Below are 23,388 nucleotides of genomic sequence, written 5' to 3' on the forward strand. Positions count from 1 at the left end.
CTCGAGCCGCCCAGCTCGCAGCGTGGAGCCCCGGGCCCGGCGCTCGGAAGGCGGACTGGGCAAGAGGGAGGGCCGGGGGCGGGGCGGCTGGGGAGCGCACTGGAGTCTGGGGAGGGGGTCGGGGTCGGAGCCCAGGGGGGAGGGCAGGCGAGGGGGAGGGGGAGATAAGGGCTGGGCCGTCGCAGGCCAGGCGGTGGAAAGGGGGGGGGAAGGAGGTGAGGGGCAGATAAGGGAGAGGGACGTGGCGGGAGGGAGCCGGCTGCGCTCCGCTTAGGGGTCCGCGCCCCCTCCCCTCCGACGCTGCCGCAGCGCCCCCCGCCCCCCAGTGGTCCCCGCCGCGGAGAGCGACCGGCAAACCCCCTCGTCGCCGGGGCCGGGAGACCAGAGCTCCCCCAGCCCGATTCGAGTCCCCTCCCCACATCTACAGAAAAGAGAGGCGCGCGCCCCCGAACACCCCCGGCTCGGCCGCAGGAGCAGGGGCAGCGACTCGGTGGAGGCGGCCGCCGCGGGGACTGCCGCGGCCGGGCGCTGACAGGGCGTCCCTCCCGGCCGCCGGGCCCGCCCCCGCGCGCCGATTGGCCGAAGCGGCCATCAATCGCGGGACGTTGACGCCCGCCTCGCTTCCTCGCCCGGGTAGCCACGTTCGGTTGAGCTCCAAGTAGACCAGCGGCAGCGGCGGCGGCAGCGGTGCCGGAGGCGCAGAGGGCGGCGCAGGCGGAGCCGGGCGGGCGCGCGAGCGAGCCAGCGGGCGGCCGGGCCGGCGGGCGAGCGGCGGCGGCGGCAGCGGCACCCCAGGCCGAGCCGGCGCGGGAGGAGTTCCAGGGCGATGGGGCCGCGGCCGGGGCTGACGCTTTGACAGCTGGAAAGAGCGCGGAGCCAGCGCCTGGGGGGGGAGGGAGGGGAGCGCGGCGAGGAGAGCGCGAGCGGGCGAGCGAGCGAGGCCGGGGAGGGGGCCGGGAGCGAGGGGGCAGCTCGGGAGCAGCCGGAGCGGTAGCGGCGGCGGCGGCGAGGCTCGGCGCCCTCTTCTCTGCAAACCATGTTTGCCAAAGGCAAAGGCTCGGCGGTGCCCTCGGACGGGCAGGCTCGAGAAAAGTAAGCCCTATTTTCCAAGTGGCGGCCGCGCCGTCGCCGGGCTGCGGGAGGCCGGTGGGAGGCAGGTGGGCGGGCGGGGGCTGCTGCGCCCCGGGCCCGGCGCCGCCTGCCTGGCCCCTTCCCCGAGGCCGCGGCGGGCGGCGTGGGAGAGCCCATTGTTGGGAGGCGGCGGAGGCCGGGGCGTCGGGGGGCGCCGCCGGGGGAGGGGGCACCTGGTGGCCGCGGGGGTCCGCGGAGAGGGGTGGGCGAGGTCCGGAGCGCGAGGCTGGGCGCCCGCCGCGGCGGCCGCACTTTGCCCCGCGGGCGCGGGCAGGGGGCGCGTGGCTCCCGCAGCCCCGAAGGCTCCTTTTGTCCGCTCGCGGCGTGAGGAGTGCGTGCCGGGGGCTTTGTTCGGCCGGGAGCGCTCTCCCTTGCCTGCCCTCGGCCTCGCCGCCCGCCCCGCGCCTTCCGGGGCGCCGCGCTGGGCAGGGACGGCGGCGCCGGTTTGGCCCTAGGCTTGGGGGACAGTTGCTTGGGGGGGGGGGAACTGGTGAGGGTGGCGCTTTGCTGCCCTCTCCAGAGCGCGCTGAGCACCCCGGAGTCCAGGACTGAGTCTCCCTGGACCCTCAGAGCTGGAGAGAGGGTGGCAACGAGTGGGTCGGGAAAAGGAGGGAGGCTCAGGGGTCGGGAGGCTTGCGAGTTTGAGAGACCTAGGTGGGTTTGGCCCCGATGCCAGTTGGAAGTTCAAGTTTGGGGGCTGCTCTCTAGCCCTCGCGGCTCGAGGCAACGCGTCCCCTGGTACCCACCCCCTGAATGCTTCTACCCGCGGCCCCGAGGCAGGGCCAAGCTAGCTGCTCACCTCTGGTTGGGGCCACAATGGGACAGCGCAGACAGGGCTGGAAGCCGGCTGGCAAGGTCCAGAAGCGAGCGCCCCGTGTGATCTGACGCGTTCCCTCTCTTTCTGTGCCCCCTGCCCACTTTCCAGGTTAGCTTTATACGTCTACGAATATTTACTGCACGTAGGAGCACAGAAATCTGCACAGACCTTCTTGTCGGAGGTGAGTGGACTTCCCCCCCATCATCCAATTTCTTGACACCCCTTCTTCCCCACTATTCTTAGAGCCTTTGTTTTCAGGAGCAACCACTGTGGCCACCATTTTGAATTTTTATCACCTTTTGGCATTTATTGTTAGTTGGTCTTCTCAGCCTTTTGGCTCTGGGAAGCCCCCAGCCCACCCTTCCTCTCTGCTCCTCTAAGCGGTCTCTGCTCTCTGCTTTCCAGATTCGATGGGAAAAAAACATCACATTGGGAGAACCGCCTGGGTTTTTGCACTCGTGGTGGTGGTAAGTTTGTGTGATAGTTTTGTGTGTGTGTTTGTTTTGTTCTGAGACCTGGGTCTGGGTGAACAAAGACAGGAGGCCTGGAGCGGACCCCCATGCCTTAGCTCTTGGGCTTGGCATGGAACAGGGCACCTCTGGGCGCTCAGACCAGGGCTGGTGAAGGAGGAAAAGGACAGGAGAGGCTGCTGCCTGAAGTTTTTGCCTTCTCTTTCCCCTCCTATTGAGAACCTACTAAATTGTGCCTAGTGTTTGTACAGAAACTCCTTTACTTTTCTGTCTCTCTCTGGGGCACCAGGCGGTGGTGGTGGGGGGGGGGGCTTGAAAAAACCTTGAAGGGTTTTTGTCAGTTCTGCATGCTGCTTTAATTAGAGGGAGTGGGGGTGGGGTAGGGTGGAGAGGATACCAGGTCTGTTTTACAACTGGCCTGTCCCTTTTTCTTCTGTGAGCTCAAAACCTTGAGAGAGCAACTCTACTGGGGCCTTTCCCAGGCACCCTGAGAAAAAGCAAGAAGGGGCTGCTACTTCCTTTAAAGATACTGATTCAGACTGACTGGACCTTCCTCTCCTCTGTGGGCCCTCCCCCCAACCCCCAGCATCCCTAAAACCACAAAGTTTCATTTTACCAAGAACCTTAACTGGTTGGCGTTGACCTCACAGAGTGCTTGTGGTTGGTAGTTAGTGGCTCTCCCTTATTTGTGACCCTTTCCCTCCTTTATTTGGGTCCTGCTGGGGTGGGAGATCTGTAGGTCTGGTCTCCTTGTAGGTTTGCGTAAGAACGGAGGCTTAGGGTCAGCAGGAGTGAGTCACTGTGAGTATAAGACCTGGATGTTTTGCGGGACCGATTGGTCGAGTCTTTGACATCCTTTTGAAAAGGACAAGAAAGCAGAATGGCTTTTGATATTTTGGTGGAGTTCAGAAGGATCAGAGTGCCATGTCTTGGGATCTTAGCGCGCATTTACCTGACCACCAGTTCAGGTTACTGTTCCGAGTCTCTTTGAAATGCGGGGGGATGAAGTGTCTGTTCTAACTTGCACAGAGAAAATGAGTTTTTAATGACTTCTGCCAACCTTGGAACTGTGGTGTTGGGGCCTGAGGATTCTACCTGTAGGAGTGGGTGATAGGCTTTCTGGGGTTGTTTTTGGAGAGGAGTATGTGAGCGGGGTTGGTGCGTCTGACCATCACGGATTTTGCAGAAGCTCAGGTTTAGGAGTAAAAGTTACTGAGAAGGGGCCGGGGAGTTTGTAGCGTTCGAAATCTTCAGTGTGCGGAGAAGTTAATCAAATGTGTACAGCTTCAGGGGACAGAAAAGAATGTTTTTGAGCCTCCTTCTGGAGCTACTAGAAGCCTCCGATTTTCTTGTTCTGTCCGGAAGTGCCCCCCCCCCCCCCCCCCCCGCATCTTGTCCTGCCTTCTCTCAGCCCCAGGAACGTGGAGAGTCTGTTGTGCTGGACCTGAGCAGTGGTGGCTCTGAGTGGCTGTGTCCGTGGTCGTGTTAGTTAGAAGTTGCTTCTGTGCCATTTGACACTGAGCAAATGACAGCTGAGGCTCTCCAGGTGGGAGGAAGCCCCGCGCTCATTCGGAGTTGGTCAGGCCCTGGAATTCAGACACCTTGAGTGAGATGGCTTGTCTGATGACCCGCTGAGCTAGCTGTTGGTGTTGGGGACAGGAGCACTAGACCGAGAATCAGACTTCTGCTCTGGTGCCCGTTTCCTTCAAGTGGGTTCCCAGTCCTGGGCCTTGGGCTCCTGACCCGGAGAGGGTTTCTAAGGCCCCGTATTAATACCAATGACTACCCTGTGTTTGTGTAAGGTTTTACTGGCTGGCAGATGACTTGTAGGTCTGTTCTCATGTAATACAAAGTGTTAGGGTGACTACACCAAATCTTGGAGGGGGAGAAAGCAGAGATATCTAAGCCTTCCTCCTGGCGCCCCCCCCCCCCCCCCCCCTTTGCTGGATAGGTGGACAGTTGCCTCTCTGGGGAGGGCTATTTTAACATGAAAGGACAAGATACTTGGTTGTGGACAACATCTCCTTTGGCTAATTGACATGCATTCTTTGGGTGGGGGGGATGGTTCTTGCATAAGAATTCCTTGGGGGTGGGCCTGGATGGGAGTGGGGTAAGATGGGAGGGGTGGGGGTGTGGGCTCTGGGCTCTGGGATTAAGAACCTGTAGGTTTCCTTTATTACTAGTCACCTAGATTGCTCCGCATATGAATCATAGTCCTGACTTTGACAGTTTAACCTTTTTATGAAATGTAGCCATTTTGGTTGGGGGGATGGGGGTAAAAGGAGCACAGATGAAGCAGGCCTGGATTCTTATCCAGATTCCTACCTGTCCTATCTGGGCACCCATAAATGGGTTGTACTAATCCATCCAAACTTCAGTTGCCCCTGGAATAAAGTAGGGATAGTCATCTACCTTATAGCCCCGCGGTAGTTACCAGCAGGGTCATGGGTGTGAGGCATCCAGTGCACAGTAGGTGCCTGATTGATGAGAATTAACACTCTTACTACAAAGGTCTGGCTTGCCAGAAGAGGTTGGTCCATTGTGTTTTCAAGACCAAGTTTGCCCAAAAGGTTGGAAATGTGGGGTTGGAGCCTTTGGGAGATGCCATGCTGTTAGTCCCGCACATTGTACACTTGTCGTTGCTACACCAGTAATAATTAGTAACCCGATCTTATTTTATTTTTCGACTTGCAGCGTATTTTGGGACCTTTACTGTGCAGCTCCTGAAAGGCGAGACACTTGTGAACATTCGAGTGAAGCAAAAGCCTTTCATGATTACGTGAGTAACAAATTTTTAATCCTGGCAATAATTACAGGGTTGGATAGCTCTAACTTCTTTAGCACTAGAAGCAAATACACAGCCAATTGGCAGTGGTCTTTGTTTTCTCCTGGCCTTTCTTTTGTTCTGCCCACCTCCCTGCTGCCCTTGCCCTGTTCTAACTTGGGGAACGGTGTTTCATAATGTTGTAATTATGCAAAAGAGTATAGATACCTATCTGGAGGATTAAATGGTGGTGTTCAGGGCTCAGCCATGAGAGGTTGATGTTCAGAGTGGACAGTTAGCTGGGAAAGGACTGAGCCTCCTTGGTGTTGGTTTAATTAAAAAATTGGCCGCCGCCACCACAGCAGAAGAAGCAAATCCGAAACTTGTGTTTCAGAGCAGAAGGGGTGGTTGAGTGAAGTTTGGTGAAATGGGCTGTTTCCTTACTTTCCAGGGAGCAGGCTTTTCAAATTATGTTTTGGGGTGTGTGTGTGTGCGCGTGCACGTGCACGTTGGAGGGCTCATGTTGTGCCCAGTAAGATCATGTATACTTTGAGGTCCTTGGATGGTCCATAATCTTGTGTTCAAAATGTTCTTGTGAAGATAGTTAATTTCATCACCTCATAGCTCTTGCTACCCTATCATTTGTCCTCTACCTGGATGAGTTTCTTAAGATTTATGAAATGCTTATAAGAGCGATGTCTGCCGCATATCCATCTCCCATGGCAGTCCCCCTCAAAAAAAAAAAAAAAAATTAGACTCCAAACATGGGTTGGAGTCAGAATTTATGATCAGATGAAACACGATCTGGGGGATGTGGGAGATGGAAGGGGAAGTGTCTGCGGTTCTTCCCAGCCTCCTTCCAGTCTTCGCTTCCCACTGGCCTTGTAGATGGGGTGTGCATGTGTGTATATGTGAGAGAGAGAGTGTCAGCGCGCGCGCACATGCACACAAGAGGTGGTTTATTTGGTCTTGCACTTTGTCATGAGGTGGATAGGAATGGTCTGCAAGCTCTCGAGCATGGAAGGTGGTTTCTTGAATGTCGTCGGGGCCCACCCACTTTGCCAGGCCGCGTGTGTCCCCTGCGTGCAGAGGTGGGGGATACACCTGGGACACTAGAAACTGGCCTAGGACCCCAGAACCCATCTGGTTGAATTTCACAAGCGGTCAATTCCCATTACCATGCATATCTTTATGGTGACAGTTTCTCCTGTAATACGAAGAGTTAGAGATTCTGCGGGAGGCTCACTGGTTTTGAGACTATTCAACGGGATGAAGTTTTGTTATGACTGAAAAGGTAATGCCCTTGGAACAGATTGCTGTGGAAATGGACCAGTTCTTGTGCCGTCTCCAGGACTGAGAGAGAGAAGCTGGCGAACGGTACTTACGGTCTGGTAAACTTTTAGTAGTTAAAGGTGAGGTGACTGGTTCTCTCGTGATGTGGTTCTTCTGGGAAAATCCGTGGTGATGATCATAGCGTTTCCTGAGCTGGAGGTTGGGGGAGGAGGCCAGAAGGTACATGAGGCATATAAAAATAGTTGGTGAATTTGACCCCTTTTTCCTAGTAAAAATCTTCCTTTTTTTTTAAACGTACGGAGAGCCCATTCCTGCATGGTCAGTTTTGCTGCGCAAATGGTTTCATTTTGGAGTTGGGGGGATAGGTGGATGTGCCTATTTCAAATAAATCTCTTGATAGAGGATGTCTGTGCTATCTTTTGCAAGCTATCAGAGAAGTAAATAATTTTTAACCAAGTTTGGTGTTCTAGCAAATGATGTAAGGTTGCGGCAATTTGTGGTTTGGTCTGCCACCTTGAAACAATGGGTGGCAGTGAAAGCTTGCATGGGTTTGCTTTCCATAACTTGTTAGGGAATGGTGGCAGAATTATGTGGCGAGTACTGAAATTGGCGTGGACATGTAGAAGATACTACCAAGCATTGAGGTCACACTGATTGAGGCCCAGGATTCACAGACTTGGGGGTCAAAACCCTTTTTCCTAGATTGGAATCCACTTGGTGTCATTGGCCTGAGAGTAAGATCGTGCAGGGGGAGGAATGGAGTGATGAATGGCGGCAGAGAGGGAACATCTCTATGGTGAAGGAGTTACACGGTGGCCCTGGGCTGCAGGGGTGACAGGAGCAACTGGTAAATTAAGAGAAATTTAAGAAAATTAAGAAAAGGAACCCTCTTTTTTCTTTGTCCTTCTCAGATCTTTATGTGTTCTCTCCATTCCCATGGCTACCATCTAGTTAGCCCTCATTCCTTCTTGCTAGAATCATTGTTGTTGTCTCTTTCCAGGCCCCCTTCCTCTTGTCTGGAATGCATGCCTCTCTTATCCATTCGAATCCTATCCATCTTTTAACTTCTTTGTGGACTTTTATGATAGTTTTCAGCACACTCTGATCACTCCATCTCATTATCTATGGAAACCATCTACACAGAGCCTTTGTTGGCGGCTTTCCATGTGCTGGGCCCCTGTGCTGAGTGCTTTGGTTCAGCCTCTCATTTCAAGCTGCCAGTGGCCAGGTGAGAGGAGTTGTTAACTCCATTTTGCAGATGAGGAAGCTGAGGCACAGAGAGGTTAATTTGCAGCTAAGGGGTAGAATGAGGATCCAAACACAGGCCATCACCAACTCCAGAATCGCTGCTCCTAACTGCCAAGGCTCAGCCCTGCAGGTCCGTGGCAAGTGTCATTTGTTTGCACCTATTCCGACTAATTTCTCTCTCAGGCTTGTCTTTCCAACCACAGCTTATTAATTTTTTCCATGCCAGAGACCATTCATTGATCTACAGAGCTGTTCATCTCTGTAGCTCCCACAATACCTTGCACACAGTAGGCATGCGTGCTAATTGAATGAAGGGGTTAAGGAACTATGGGTAAGAAAAAATAGGTAATTTGGGGTCACTGAGGAGCCTGGTAGAACAGCCATTGAAATATTGGAAGATGGTTCCTTTGGTGATTTTGCTTCTGCTGGGTGATCTTGAGCCAGGTGATTCTAGTGCTGGTTAACTAGTTACCTTACATCTTGTCAATAAGAGTGTGCAGTAACTGGCCTTCCCTTTGCCATTGAGGCGATTCAAAGATTCTCCTAGTTTGTGGGGGAGATTGCGCAGCCCAGGTACCCACCCAGGCCTTGATGGGGGTAGTGAGTATTAAGTGCTTGCAGGGCAGGGGTGAGGGGGGCGTGCCCAGCTGCTGTGGGGCTGGAAGGATCTTTGGAAAGGACCTCAGCTGGGAAGATCCTGGTCTCTACTCTCCTAGGGAAAAGATTTTGTGTTCCTGACAAATTGTCTCCCCTTCCTGACAGTGGGGTCAGGGGTCAGATGATATAAAGGCTCCTCTCAGGTCGGGGCCAGGCTGTAGGGCCTGGAATTAAACCAGGTGACTCAGCAGGGAGGGAGTTTAAATTTTCTTTGAATTCGTGAGTTTTTGAGTCACAGTCTGTCCTCCCCCCACCCCCCGGCCCCCCACAAACACCTGGCACGTTATCTGTAAGCATGAGCACCCTGATGTTGACCACGTGTAACGTGGAGTGTTGGGGCATTCAGTACAGGAGTGGACTTTTCTGAGAAATCAGTTTACCCTAAGGCAGAAGAGCCCCGAGGCCCTAGGAGGAGGCTCACGCGGGGAACCTGCTATGAGAGTTTTCCACTCCCACCCGAGCAGCGCTTCTCAGGGTATCGGTAAAAGCCCTTGGGGTGCCATTGGGTTCTCTTAGACCCTGTTGTCTGGGGCCTGGTCTTTTGTGGGGTGGACGCTCCCAGTGCCACCTGTGTCTCTCACTTTGGGCCACCTTCTCTGCTTGCCTCTCCCCCCGGGTCCATGTGGCTGGTAGAAAGAAGTGTCTTTGGTGCCTTCTAGGCTACCAGCAGCCCTTTCCCTCCTGGTGGTAGCTAATTGTGTGTTTTCCGCTTGGTGGCAAGAAATGAGTGGGGTAGGCAAGACCCAGAGGTGTGGCCTCTGAGCTGAAGGTGCTCGAGAGCTGCGGAGGCTCCTTGCACCGCTCACATCATTGCAGTTCTTATAAAGCCTTTCAGTGAAGGCTTGCAGTTGGGCCTCGCGGTGGCTTTATTGGTCAGGTGTTATTCCTAAGTATCAGCCCCATTTCACAGATGAGGAAACCGAGGCCTGGAGTTTAGATAGTTTGTCCAAGAGCATGTAGCGGGTGGCAGGGGGGAGGTGGTGGTGGCGGCAGAGCTGGGACTAGATGTGGGTCTTTCAGATTCTTGCTCCCAACTTTTGACAGCCCTCATTTGTGAACAGAATTCCTGCTGAATGGAGGGGGGGTGTTTGCGTTTGGCCCCAGGTGCGCCCGTATATAGTCACTGAAGAAATGCCTTCAGCGGAGAGCTAGTCTGAAGCCCCTGCGAGGTGAACTGCAGAGTCACTGGCGGAGGTGGGACGCGAGTCGGGAAGGGAGTTTGTTATGGTACAGTGGCTCTTTTGGCAGGGAAAAGGTGATAAAAGCTCTGGCTTTTCCTTCCAGAAAATACACGTGTCCCCACAAAGGAGACTTTGTACCTGATTTCCGAAGGTGTACAGACTGCTGCCCCTAACCCCAGCCCCTCTGTGATTCCCAGTGAAGAACTTGGGGCGTTAGACTGGACATGGAATCCCATGACCTTAGCGAGCGTTGAGCCTCAGTTTCTCCGCTCTGAAGACCTGAGGTCCCTTTCTGCCCCGCTGCCGTGAGCCCCTGAGGAGGAGTACCTGGCTCCCTTTCCCCTGTGCCCCCACAGCAGGACTCTCCGGCCCCCTCACCCCCAGCTGTGAGCCTGTGACTCCAGGCTGTGGGGGGGTGGGGATTAGGAAAGTGCCCCAGAGGCCTAGGCGTGGACGCGAGCTGAGGTATTTGTGGCTCTGTGGCAGGGGTCCAGCGTCCTTGGTGGGTTTGAAATAGCAAAGTGATATTTGAGAGGGCTCTCCTTGGACGTGCTGAGCCGGGGTTCCTGCCAGGCGGGGAGTGTCCACGCCTGCCAGAACCCTTTGGGGGCGGGGGCTGGAGAGGGCTGCCCAGCGGGCAGAATGGGAGGGGAAGGGCCACGACCCGGCTCTGAGGAGCTGGGGAGTGCTCTCCCCAGAGATAAGCCAGCCTAGCCATCTGCCCAGAGGTCCTGGCAAGTTCCTAGCAGTTGCCTTTGGCTCTGACCCTTGGCACCCTTGTGTGGCAGATTAAAAAGACAAAACATAACACACAGTCATTTCTTTCCCCACCCGCCTTGGAGCTTAGACTTTGTGTTGCATCCTTTCTTCGGGCTCCTACCCCGTTTGCTGCAATTCCTCTTACCCCAGAGGCTGCCAGACTCTTCCATCGGTAGCTAATTAAACACTAAATGAGTAACTGGAATTGCATTTTGCCAGAACCCAGGCTGTGCAGCCACCTTAATGGGTTTCAAGTGGCGGCAAGACCCCAAATTGCAAATCCTTGCCCTTTATTTCAAGGGGGGGGGGGGGGGATGGGGGGGGGGGGGGGGGTGGCGGGCGTAGAGTGGTGGGGACCCAAACAAAGTTTTTGGCAGTGGTCACTTCATTTGAACTCCAAGACCAGCCGTGTGCACGTCTTCGCATAATGCCATCTTTGTTAGCTAAGCATTTGCAAACTTGGACCAAGAGTTAGCTCTGTGCCCACCACTGCTCCGAAGGAGCCAGAGACCCCCAGCTCTCCCTGCAGTGTCCCTTCGGCTGTCTTAATTTTCCAAGGGAAGCGGGTTCTCTACTGGAGACCTCAGGCCAGACCTGCCTCGCCCCCTTCCTCCGACTTTTCCTGCCTCTGTGTGTGAGTTTGTGTGTGTTTAAGTCTTCAGAGGGAGAAGTGGAAGGGAGGTGTGTGTGCTTGAGGGCCTGTCAGCCAAGATAACAGAAATGTTACACTAGCTGTAGCCTTTATAATAGTGTCTAGGGTTTAGAGTATTTAGAAAAATTAATCTTTTTTAGCTTGGTAATAATTCTGACCACGGCACAAGTGCATTAGATGATTCACATAAACTTCTTTAATACATGTTGCTAGGAGCTTACAGCAAATAGACAATAACGATTGTTTGTTTTTGATTCGCCAGGGTAATGGGGTTTTCTGGAGCCTTGGTGAATGGGTTTTAGAAACGTTTCTCTCCCGTGTTTTGCTTTTCTTTTCTCGGGTCTTGAATCCTCTGGATTTTGAAGGGTTTGGGCTCTGGCTGGTGGCTGGGATGCACACCTCAGTTCCAGCCCTCACTGTCGTTTCCTGGTGGGATGGATTTTCAGATCTTTCGTGTCCCCCCTGCCGCAGGGTAGGGGGGGAGTGGTGATTCCTTTGCATGGTTGTTGTGAGAGTTGAGTAGTATCACCTACCTATAGAATGGTTGTCTCTCTGTGCCTTGTGCTTGGTGAGTTTGTTTTCTTTCTCTTTGCAGCCCTAAAGTTTCCCCCAAAAACTTTTAACATGATGGGGCCAACAGCATCTTTTTCTGGGAGAGCAAGCTGACCTGAGGGAACTGGACACTTGAATTTCCCAATGATGCCCTCCAGTGCCTGGGCTCCCCTGATGTGCCATGGAGTTTCCCCCTCCATACCAGCTGTCTTGTTTCATCCCCACACCCCTGCCAGGGGCAGAGCGAGGAGTCTTGCCACAAGCTGGCACTGATAAATGCTCCCCTGAGACGTCTGCACCCCTTATCTATGTGGGGCAGAGAAGTCCCGTCCCCATCCCGCACAGTGAAATGGTTAAGACCCAGAGGGGCTTGCAGCTTGGCATCCACAGAAATCTGGATTCACATTTTGGCCCCACACCCCTTGTTTCTGGGGGAGCCTCCACTTCTCGAAATCCATTCTCTCCACTGTGAACTAGGCACAGGGGTTGTCCTTGCTCATCCTGCCGTGGGGGTGGGGGGGCGGTGAGAGGAAGGCAAGGAAGCCTGTCCGGGGAGGTTAGTTGTGCGGTGATGTGCTGTGTAGATGTTCTCAGGGATGGGCAGGGCTGAAAGCTGCTAAGTTGGGTCATCCTTTCCGGTATGTAGCCTGCCCTTGCCTGCCTCCCGTTTCACTAGGCTTTTTGATGGGGCTAGGAGTCCCGGCAAGGAGCCTTAGGAAGCGAGCCTGGGAAGGGATGTGTCACCATTGCAGGTCTCTGGGGAGCTGGTGCTGGTGGTTGGCTGCTTTTGCTTCGGGCCTCCTGGCCGAGCCTGAGGGAGGCTCCCAGACCAGGAGCTGGAGACACCGTGCAGTTTTGCGGTGTTGATCCGGTTCACTGACCGAGTGCCTGCTCTGAAGAGACAGATGCAGCCCAGGATGTGGTAAGTGCGTAGGAAGCCTCGTGCAGAATGATCTCCGTCTTACGAGAGACCAGGATGCAGTCGGGACAGGTGGTGGGAGAAGGCACCGTCCCGCCCTCTGTGGCGGCCGAGAGATGTATCTAACGTGTATGTACGTAGCAGGGCTGGAGGTGATGGAACTGGAGGTCACCTAGTCATCTAACAAATAGGTAAACTGAGCTCCAGAGAGGAAAGATGCCTCGCCTGAGGTTGCCAGTAGGACTCAAACGTGCAAACCCAGTCGGGATCCAGGACGCTTTCCGCTGCCTTGGTGCCGCCTTGCTGCACTTCAAGCTGGGCAAACTTAGGCGCGTTGATTAGCCTCTCTGTTTCTCCGTGTCCTCAGGTAGAAAATGGGGTCAGTAAAGTATACCCTTCTCATAAGGTTGTCGCAAGGATGGAATAAATGAGCTTCTGCGCCTGCACGCACCCCACCTCTGTAATAGGGCCTGGCGCAGCAGAAGCACCGCGAAACGTGTGCTGTTCCTTTTGTGACCTCAACCTGGGGCCCTGTGTGCATCCTGGCTTTCTCATGGCCAAAGGGAGGCGGCAGCAGAATGGTCTTGGTGTGGGAGGTGTATGCCTGTGGACGTGAACCGTCACCGGCTGCCTCACCTGTTGATTAGCGCTCTGGATCCCTGGATTTGAATCCGCCGTCTTCAAGTACCCTTGAGCAGCCGGAGGGCGAGGGTCTCACACACACAGCCTCCAGACCAGCCGCGGTGCTTGTGAGGATGAAATGAGACACACTTAGGGGCACTCCTGGCTGGCACCTGGACTGGGTTCGTTCAAGTGTCCGTTTTCTCTTCTGCCGGCCACGTCTCTTGATCTAGGAATCTGGAACTTTCCCTTGCCCCCTCTGACTCTTTCTGTGGTCCCTGCTTGGTACCACACCACCTGAGATGGGGTTTTTGCTCCCCTGCCCTCTGGCCCTTCTGTAGAGCAGATGCCAGCCTGGAGCGTGGCAGTCTCCACCAGGCCTGCCGGGACCACCCCCATGGGAACACCCCTCCTTTCTTCTTTCATCCCCAGGAGCTCTGTGTCTGTATTCACTTGCTACTTGTTGCCCAGAAGGAGAACAATTTGGGTCAAGGTTGTCTCTCTTCCCTTCCTAACTTGTAGATTAAAAGCTCTCGAAGGGTAGGAGCTCTTATCTGTACCCCTTTTGTGCCACCCCCACTCCTGGGGCCTATTGCAGAGTCTTGAATAAATCCCCAGATTGGTTAGCTAGACTCTGCGCCTTGAGAAGCGGGAAAGGTCTGATCCCTGCCCAGGGATCAAGTGTGTTAAATACACGTTTTAATGGAGATGGACAAGTGGCGCATGGTAACGCATTGTTTTGCAAACTGTGAGTTGTGACCCATTAGTGCCTTGGGAAATCAACTTAGTGGGTCACGACTGGCAATTACAAAAAATGAAACAACTGTTATCACACGGAGTAAGCATAAGTATTGTTTGGGGAAACTTCTGTTTTCGGTGATCGCTGTGTGAATAAACGTGGGTCCTGAGTTTGTGAAGTAAAATTTGCCTTCTTGTGGGTCTCAGTGTAAACTTTGAAAGCCACTAGCCCAGAGAAGGCTGAGATTGAATCTTGGGGCCCACGGGTGGGGTGACTTAAGCCAAGTGACAAGCGATTGCTGATCCCTGCTTCGTGACCTGTAATAAGGAGGGAATGATTCCCACCTCCGAGGGTTCTTGAGAGAGCTGTGTCCCCACCATGCCTCTTGCTTCTAGAGTGGTGCCTGGTGGTTTCCTTGGTGGCCGCCTTTGGCCTTAGCTGCCGGATTCTCTGTGCAGAGAACATGTAGAAGGTGCTCAGCAGATGCTTGCCGAATGCTGAATAAGCAGTAGCCCCCACTTAAAGTCAGCAGCTCGTCCCTGCTGGCTGGCCGCAGGACTCCTCCTGCCCATCCTCCTGTGTGTCTGCAGGCGAGGCGGGGTCCCCGGCCCCCTGCGGAGGGTGTTGTCTGAACATCTGCACGGCTCAGGCTCTGGCTAGGGCAAGAATCTCGAGGAGAGGTCTCAGGGCATCCTGTCTGACCGAGGTTGGCCCAGCCTCCCAAATTCTCCGTCCCCTCCCGGTGACGGCTGTTTGCACAGCTCCCGAGGCAGGCTTTGTGTCTCCCGCTCTTTGTGTGTTTGGGTAAAGCGCCTGACATTTCACTTCTGTCTCACAGTCCTCTGACCTTAAGAAGCACGGCTGCTCCCTGGGGCCCCTGTCTGAGGTTTTCCTCTGATCCTTCTCCCGGTCACAAAAGGCCGTTTGAGAGAGCAGGCTGTGGGGTGGCACACCTCCCCCCCGCGCCCTGGATGCTAGCTGCAGCTTTGTGAGCTCGTGGGGTAGACAGAGCGGGGCTTCGCAGACTGGAGCGGGAGCGTGGTGGGCGCGCGGTTAGTGCCAGGCGTCTGCCGCGGGCCGGCTCTGTGCCGGTCGGTGCTGGGAACCGGAGCAGTGTCACGGACGGTACACGGGATTTGGACTTGGAGGACCAGAGGGCCAAGTTCTGATTCTTCCAGATGGCCTTGGGTGAGTCATCTGGCCTCTCTGAGCCTTCGTTGGTTCATCTGTGATATGAAACGGTGTGAAGTAAGGCCTGGATTTTTTTTTTTTTCCTGCCTCTCAAGCATTTTAGAAGTCGGGTGAGAGCCTGTGAAAATGGTTTGTAAATTGTGGTCCCCTGTTGAGAAGGCTTTTTGGAATGTGAACAGACTGTCAAATCGTAGAACGTGTGTTAAGAAGCACCCTCTCAACTTACAGATGGGGAAACTGAGGCCTGGAGTGGGACGGTAACAGCAAGTGCGTGGCCAGATGGACACCTGATTCCCGTGGCCGCCCCTGAGTTTGGAAAACCTTTGCTTCAGAGGCAGGCGCCTGGGCCTGTGCCACCTGCTAGGAATTTTGCAGCTTTCTTTGGGCGATGCCGTGGGCGTCCCGTGGCTTTGGCCATCCGTGGCCTGTGCCCAGGGGGGCAGACGGCCCATGGGCAGGCCTGGTGTTGGGCGTGTGCACGCTGCTGTTCTTTTCTCGCCGTCCTTTAGAAGGCTTCCAGTAGCAAATGTTATCCTCTCTCTGGAGGCCCTTCCTCTCGGCAGCGCCGGCCGCCCGCTGCCCACCAGCTCCCACTCCGCGGGCCCACTTGTGTTACATGAGGCCGCCCTGGCCCGCAGCTCTGGTCGCAGGTGTCGCTGCGGATCTCCGGGCTGGTGAGCCGCTGCGGACGGGGGTTTTACAGCATGACAGGGAATTTCAGCCACCACGTTATCTGCGAATTGGCCAATTGATGGTTTCAGCAGAGCATTTCAGCATCGGGGAAGCCAATACAATTTGAGTTACTTGTGATGGCTGCCACTTTAAATACCGCAGTGAATTTCTGCTAGCAAGCTAATGCGTGGAATAGGGAATTGCAGAAAACTCGATCACCAGAGTGCATCAGTCGATTCTGACCCCAAGCTATAGAAAATGAACTTAAATCTAGTTGACTGTCACCACGCACTTTCTTTGGCATTATTTTGCTAGCAGCATCTTTGTCAAAGGGAACTTGAAGAGAAGAGACGAGGTAAAAATCACGGTGTTGGACTCCGGCCGCCACTGTTGGAGGGGGTGATGATCTTCCATGGAAGGTTGAGCCATTGGGAGTTGGGGTGGTAGTTTCTTGCTGAGAGATAAGTAACTAAACTATGGCGTTGTGGCTTAATAATAACCAATCCCTTGTTTGATGAAGGAAACTAGTGTTTATTGAGCAGTTGCTATGTGCCTAGACCTTGAAGAAGGTGTTCTTATTCAATTCTTGTCCTTTTGGGGCAACATAGGGGACAGGATCTTCTTCCTGTTTCACAAAGGAAGAACTGTCGAGCAACAGTGAACAAGTCTGAGTGCTAACCGTATGCCAGGCACCGTTCTGAGTCCTATAGGCTTTCTCTCGTCATCCTCCAAACAGCCCAGTGGGTTAAGTTCTGTCTGCATTCCCATTTTGTAGAAAAGGAAACAGAGGCACTAGAGGGATTCAGTCCTGTTGGAGGTGGGCTTTAAAAAAGAAAGTGCTCTTCACTACCACACCACACTGCCTCCCCAGGAATTAGTACCAGATTTGACATCTTTAATTAACTGATGACCCACTGCCCAGGCCAGGGTGGTTTGGTACTGGCTCTGGGAGGAGCAGGTGGGAGCGCATCCCGAGCGAGATGCACAAGCTGGAAGCCCTGCCTGTGGGTCGGATGGTTCCTTCCCGGGCTGGTTTTTGGTGACCTCGCCTGGGAAGAAGACCTCTTGCTTTGGGCCTGCATACCCTCACGGAGAGTTTTCCCCATCTCTTCACTGACAAGGCCACCTTTTATTAATTCTCTGGCACCTCCTGTGGGCTCCATGCCTGAACATAATCCATTTGCAAATAGATTGCATGCATCGAGTCACCATTTTAACTAAGAAATAGGAAAAACAAGAACTATGGAGTTGCCGATTAGAGCTGCTTATCAGCTCACGGGAGCTAGTTCAAGCACGCCAGGTTGGTAGAATTCTAGTCAACAGAACACATTGGGAATTTTGGTTCCATTTCAGTTGAGGTAGACATGATTTTTGTTGAGCCTAAAAAAAAAAACCACCAGCCATGCTTCAGTCTCCAGGAGGGTTTTCAGGAGACCTGGTTAGCGTCCTCGGGCTGGGAACCTGTGGCTTCCATCCTTCCTCCGCCCTCCTAGCGGTGTGGGAGGCTCCTTGTAGGCTTGTTTTGGAATGGCCGGGGTGGGCTTTGTGGAGAGAAGGCCCTCAGTTGTTTCCCCCCCCCCGGGGGTCAGCAGGGGCAGAATGCAGAGTTCATCCTGGCTCATCCCTCAAAGCCTAGAAGCACAGGTCACTCAAAGCTTTCCTGTGGGGAGAACCCACCTTGGGGGGATGGGTGGCCCAAGGGGCGTAAGACTCTACATGGAGATGGTGGAAGGCTACCATCTCCAGAAGATGCTCCCGAGACCCCTGCCCCCTCCCCTGCAAACAAGTAACGCCTTCCCTACTCTTCTGAGCTGGTATCCAATGGAAGAGATGGCTCACTGGGCAGAAATCCTCTTTCTTTTTTTTTTTTTTAAAGATTTTATTTATTTGACAGAGACACAGCGAGAGAGGGAACACAAGCAGGGGGAGTGGGAGAGGGAGAAGCAGGCCTCCCGCTGAGCAGGGAGCCCAATGCGGGGCCCCATCCCAGGACCCTGGGATCCTGACCTGAGCCGAAGGCAGACGCCTAACGACTGAGCCACCCAGGCACCCCAGAAATCCTCTTTCACAACCAAACTTCCCCACTTACTGGCTGTGTAACCTTCGACTGACCATTGTCTTCTGTCTGGGCTTCACTTTCCTGATTTTGCAGCATGGGGCCAGTTGAGGGATACAAAAGTGATTTCTGGGACAGAGGTGACCCGCATTTGCCACACACCCTGGGCCGGGCACCGTGCGTGGGCATGACGTTTAATCCCGGTAACTCTCTACAAGGCAAAGGCTATTTTTATCCCCTTCTCTGGACAGGGAAACTGAGGCTTAACTGGTGATGAGGTCATTAAATATGGGAGTCCGGGTCTGAACCCAGGGCCTCATTCCTAGCCTTCCGAGCCATGCTGTTATTCTAACAAACTTTTGGGTGACTTTCAGAGTTGGGGACCTTGGGGTAAAAATGCACTTTGAAAGAACTGGATCATTTCAGGAGAAACCTGGAAACATGTGTCTTAAAAAAAAAAAAAGATGTCAGCAGCGGTTTGCTTCCCAGTGAGATGAATGCGGATAAACCTATTTTGACTGTTAACTTATTTTGTTGCTGCTTAAAAGCCAGTGACATGTAGCGTTGAGTTTATTTTTCTTCACAGCGTTTAAGTGTTTGCCACTTCTTGAGTGACGTGTGTGAATTTGGGAATTGCCTGTACTTTGGGAATGGAGGCCGCTGCTCACATTTCAGGCTTTTGCCTTGAGAGGGACTTGGGGGCAGGTGTGCGCAGGGCTGCAGCTGAGAGGGGGCTGCGGGCTGTGTGTGTACCTGTGTCTCAGGCTCTTGCCAGAACCAGAGCCCGCTCTGAAGTTGGGGTCACGGTGGAGCACCGATCGCAGGAGTCTTTGTGACTGCAAGCCTAAATATTTATTCTCTTCTGTCCCTAATGAAAACAAATTGTCAACAGTTGTTCAGTAACTGACTAAATTAAAATCTGTAATTAGTCAATTAGATTAAAGAGTTGGCACAACCTGATTGTATCATGCTGGTTAGGTTATTAAGAGAAAGGGTGTGATTTTTAATTACTGAATGCTAATTTTGACAGTTTCAAATAGAAACAGACGTGTTTTTCCCCCCTTTCCCTAATTCTGAATGGTTTGGAAAGTAAAGACACTCAATGTGTAAATTATGGTTTTTTCTTTTTCTTTTTTTTTTTTTTTTTGAAGGAAAATAATCCGTGAAGGCCCTGCCACAGAGTAGGGGGATTTTAGTTAAGAGGCCACATTGGATTTCATTGGACGGGTTAGCCGGAGAGCCTTCCTTTCTTGAAGGATGGATGACCTGGCGTTTGGCAGCTTTGTTTTTGCTTTAAATGAGAAGTTGGATCTCAGCTCCAAGTAGTTGTCATTGAGGTAGAGTTGTTTTTAGGGTCCCCCATCGTCTCTCACCTCGTGGGGCTTTTCTGATCAACACCCCAGAAGCGATGGGCCGCAGGAGACAGAATCCAGTGAGGAAACGGCTGTGTTTGGGAAGTGTGCTGGGACTCAGAGACCCCGGCACACGCGAATAGCCGTATCTGACTTTTTAGAAAGTGTTTTCTCGTGTACTGGGCAGCGCTGTGAGAGCAACAGGATGTAAGTTCTTACTGCTCTGCTTTGTGGCTGCGTAGAGTCGAGGTCCTAGGAAGGGGGTGCTCAGGTGTGGGGTTGCGGGAAGGGGAGGACGGGGCTTGGTGAGAGCAGGGCTGTGTGCAGGCAGGCAGGCCAGAGAGGAGAGGGGCTTCTTGCTTGGCAGGAAGATGGGATCAGAAGGTAGGGCCCACTGATGGATTTAGAGGCATAGAAAGCCAGCAGAGAGTTTAGGATGAATGGAGTAGGCCGATTTTAAATGGAGCAAGTCCTTCTGTTTTGTTTTTCTGGGGGAGGCTATCTTATTGCCTCCCCTGCGAACACTGGCATACGGGTGTAAGCAGCCTTGGAACTAGGGGGATGAAATCTGAGCTGTTTCCAGACCCCATCATAGCCTGGATCCCTTCAGCTGCCAGAAGGACCTTCTTGTCTAGCCGCCCTCCTCCTCAGCTCCTGGGAGCTCACATGTGGTCAGCCCTGGAGGCTGTAAGGTGCTCTGCACATAGGTCATGTTATCTGGAGAGCCTCAAGCCATAGAAGAGGTCCAGGGGCCACTGCAGAAGGCCACCGGCCCTTGCTGCTCCTTGCCTGGGTCCCGTGGTTAGTGACGGTGGCTTGAGACTCTAACCCCGGTTCCCCAGCCAAGGGGCTCCTGTTTCCATAAGGCCCACTGGGCATCCTCCCTGTGCCTCCAGGAACCATGCTGAATGGCGCTGTTGATGTTGAAGCATAGGCTCTACTTTTTGCCATCGGAGTTTTCCATGATCCATTTTGGAAGCACCAGTTAAAATGGCCTTTAGTTTTCAAGATTTAATATTAAAGCAGCTGGTGATCCGCAATGAGTCTTTTAAATTTTTTTTATATTTATGTACTTATGTATGTATTTTTTAAAGATTTTATTTGAGAGAGAGAGTGAGAAAGTGGGCACAACTCAGGGGGAGGGGCAGATGGAGAGGGAGAAGCAGACTCCCCACTGAGCAGGGAGCCCGATGCAGGACTTGATCCCAGGACCCTGGGATCATGGCCTGAACTGAAGGCAGATCCTTAACCAACTGAGCCACCCAGATGCCCCCAGAATGAGTCTCTTTTTGAAGGAAGCAATTTTGCTGTTTGTATTTTGATACATGTATGGGGTGCTGGGGAACCAGAGTGCAGAGAACAAGGTGAAGCAGCCTGGGCTCTAATACCCAGTAGGGCTTTTACTTATTGTGTAACCTGTGCCAGTTGCTTAACTGAGCCTCGGTGTCCTCATCTGTAAAATGGGTTGCACTCAACTTGCAGTACTGTTTTGAGGTGAGGATGCCAAGCACCTTAGAAAATGCCCTTTAGTATTTCTGGAATAAAAGAATGAGAGGCTGAAAGGTTGCCAGTGCTCTGGGGAAAGTATCCCTGCTTAGGGAGCTGCACCAGGTATGTTCAGACACATGAGTAAATGAGAGGAGCCGAATAAAAAGTACGAAGTATTTACAAGTGGTGGTTTGGTATGTGTTCTGAATTTGGAATTCTTCTTTCAGACTCAGGATCCACAGCCAAGGTTAAAGAGGTGGTGTGTGTGTGTGTGTGTGTAGTGGCAAATAGTAGAAAGGAAGTGACATTACTAGGAGAGAGTTTATTTTAAAAGCTTCCCCACTGATAGATTTGTAGTCCTGGGTAAATAGGGAAGCTTGTAAAACTTGATTCATTTTCTTCCTGAAGTCTGTTTTTGCTGGGGAGTGGGGGTAAGGACAGAGCTTCCAAGAGAACCAAGTGCTTTTCGGTTAGAAGTGTTTGTGTGTGCCCAGCACACCATGTACAGGGCCAGAGCAGGGTTCTCACCTCCACCCCCTGCTCCCAAACCATCTTTCCCTTCCCAGACTGAGTGCCTGTTGCTGGGCTTCGGTCTGGTCTCATCTAGGGATGAGCGAGGACTTCCTGCACTCAGGATGACTTCCTACTTCCTTCCTGGCTTGTGCTGCCCAGAGCAGATTGGGTTTGCTCTTTTCTTTTGGTTAGGAAACATGTTCTCCCTCGTCCCTGCCCAGGCCTGTTCTGGAGACATGGACAGGCAGCCTGGGTGACCACTGGCCAGCTAGGAAGCTAGGGTGTGTCCTAAACTGTAAGCCCATGTGAGCTGTTCAGGAATTAGAAGCTACTGCGCCCGGGAAACCACTGCAAATATGGAAAGGTGGTCAGTAGGGAGAGGTGAGAAGGTGGTTGACCTTGTATGTTGGGGGAAGAAAAAAATTGAGGGAATTTTGGAATGTTGACTGTGTATTTTTATGGTTAGGGTGGAAGGTGAACCCTGAGACTTAGATACCAAACATTGCCAGGCTGCAGTTAAGGGAAGGGCCAGGCTTCCTACCTCAGGGCCTTTGCACAGGCTATTCCCCCTTGCTTGAAGCACTTTCCTCCGCGTGGGGATCTCTATTCATTTTTCATGCCTCAATTCAGATGTCACCAGCTTCTAAGAAACCTTTCATAATCATCTTTGAGCCATCGGGCAGGGCCCATAAACTTGGGGCTTTTGACACCTGATGGATATTCCAGTTCATATTTGTGGACTGAAAGTGATCAGGAAGTACCAGGAGGCTGCCCACCAACCAGGGCCCCCTGTCTGTGCATTTAAATGGCTCCCTGAAGCCTTAATGCCCTCAGCACATGTCAAAGTTCAGTTGCCCTGCCCTTGTCATTCGCCTTTCTTTTCTGAAATAGGTCTTTGACATACTGATGACGCTTCCGACGTGAGGTGCCCTCAGAGATGTGTGGAAAAATGCTCAGTGTTCAGTTCACCCAACCTTTTGCCAACTGCTGAGGTCTCTGAGGCTGGAAGCCCTGTGACTCTTCTGCCGGTTTCTGCATTTTGTATAGAGGATTGGCAAGAGGGTGGGCAGGCACCTGGCCTGGAGTCCTGAACACTGTCCCTCGGCTGGCGCCTCAGTGCGGCGTTAACCTGGGGTCGTGGGAAGTAGCCGGGTTCTGATTCTTGGGCAGGAATATTTCATGATTTGACCCCCTGTCACTCAGCGTTGGTGGCGATTTTATCAGGCCACACAAGTCTAGGGTTGGCCTTTGCATTATCTGAGAAGACAGTTTGCTTAGCCAGGAAGATAAACAAGACTCGGGAATGGGAGGGTGCTCAGGCCTTGGGCCTGGGGACTTTGTGCCGTGGGGGCTCCTAATTGCAGGTAGCTCTTCACCTGTTCTTCAGGGAGGGCTGGCCATACCCCAGCGGAGGGGCTGCTTTAGTTCTAAGCCCGCCATAGAGGATTTTCCCAAGGCTTGAAATCACTTCCTTCAAACACTACTTTTTTTCTTTTGTTTTTAAAGATTTTATTTATTTGTCAGAGAGCGAGAGAGCACAAATGGGGAGCGGCAGGCAGAGGGAGAAGCAGGTTCCCCGCTGAGCCAGGAGCCTGATGCAGGACTCGATCCCAGGACCCTGGGATCATGACCTGAGCCGAAGGCAGACGCTTAACGACTGAGCCACCCAGGCATCCCCAAACAGTACTTTCTGTTAAGACTAGCCTAGTGGTGCCATTTTGGGAGAACATTTTTCCCAAAATCCACCGAGGGGTCAGAGCAGATACTTGTTTTTCTTGGATATTCATCCCGTCAGTTTGGTCTTTCGTTCAGCAGACAGTTGGTGCCTCTGAGGTGTGGCTGCAGACCAGACAGCAGCAAATCATATGCCCTCTCAGAACCCATAGACCATCCTTCCCCTTTCTCTGGGGTTTCTGTGTTTTAAGATGCTAATTGCACATCTTTGAATGGCACATACATTCTGCAGGTTCAGATGGGCTTGTCTTCCAGGAGGCACCAGGGAACTGTCCGGGTCTCCGCTAAAAGAGGGTCTCCCCTGAAAGCGGTCCCTTGTGCCCTGGCCTGACCCATCCCTCTGGCCACCACAGCCTGCGGCTCTGGCTTTTGGACTGGCTGCTCAGAGTTAACGGACTGCTCTCTTCCTTCTCTGTAAAGTGGTGGTAAATGATACCTCCCTGGTCCCAGTGTCGGCGTGTGGGCGTGGCTGCACACAGCTGAGCAGTTCGGGGGCCTTGTCAGGGTCTGGCTACCAGTTTGGAGAAAGTGATGATTGTACCTCGGAGACAGAAGAGGCGGAACAAAAATGTCCTTGCA

The 23,388-nt window shown here is 53.2% G+C and overlaps 1 protein-coding gene across 3 annotated transcripts in view; it reads left to right on the forward strand.

Moving 5' to 3' along the window:
- Positions 1–939: 939 nt before the first annotated feature.
- SSBP3 (single stranded DNA binding protein 3) overlaps positions 940–23,388 on the forward strand; it is a 161,832-nt gene continuing 139,383 nt past the window's right edge. Inside the window, exons 1-4 of one of the 3 annotated variants that reach the window (XM_032428298.1) lie at positions 940–1,092; positions 2,057–2,129; positions 2,354–2,415; positions 5,113–5,197. In XM_032428298.1, coding sequence (XP_032284189.1) covers positions 1,037–1,092; positions 2,057–2,129; positions 2,354–2,415; positions 5,113–5,197 — 276 coding nt within the window. In that variant the 5' untranslated portion in view covers positions 940–1,036. The remainder of the gene's footprint in view (positions 1,093–2,056; positions 2,130–2,353; positions 2,416–5,112; positions 5,198–23,388) is intronic. The other 2 variants (XM_032428271.1, XM_032428278.1) reach the window with 2 other exon arrangements.

This window comes from Phoca vitulina, unplaced genomic scaffold (assembly GCF_004348235.1).
Source record: "Phoca vitulina isolate PV1807 unplaced genomic scaffold, GSC_HSeal_1.0 scaffold2, whole genome shotgun sequence".
Classification (NCBI taxonomy): Eukaryota; Metazoa; Chordata; class Mammalia; order Carnivora; family Phocidae; genus Phoca; species Phoca vitulina.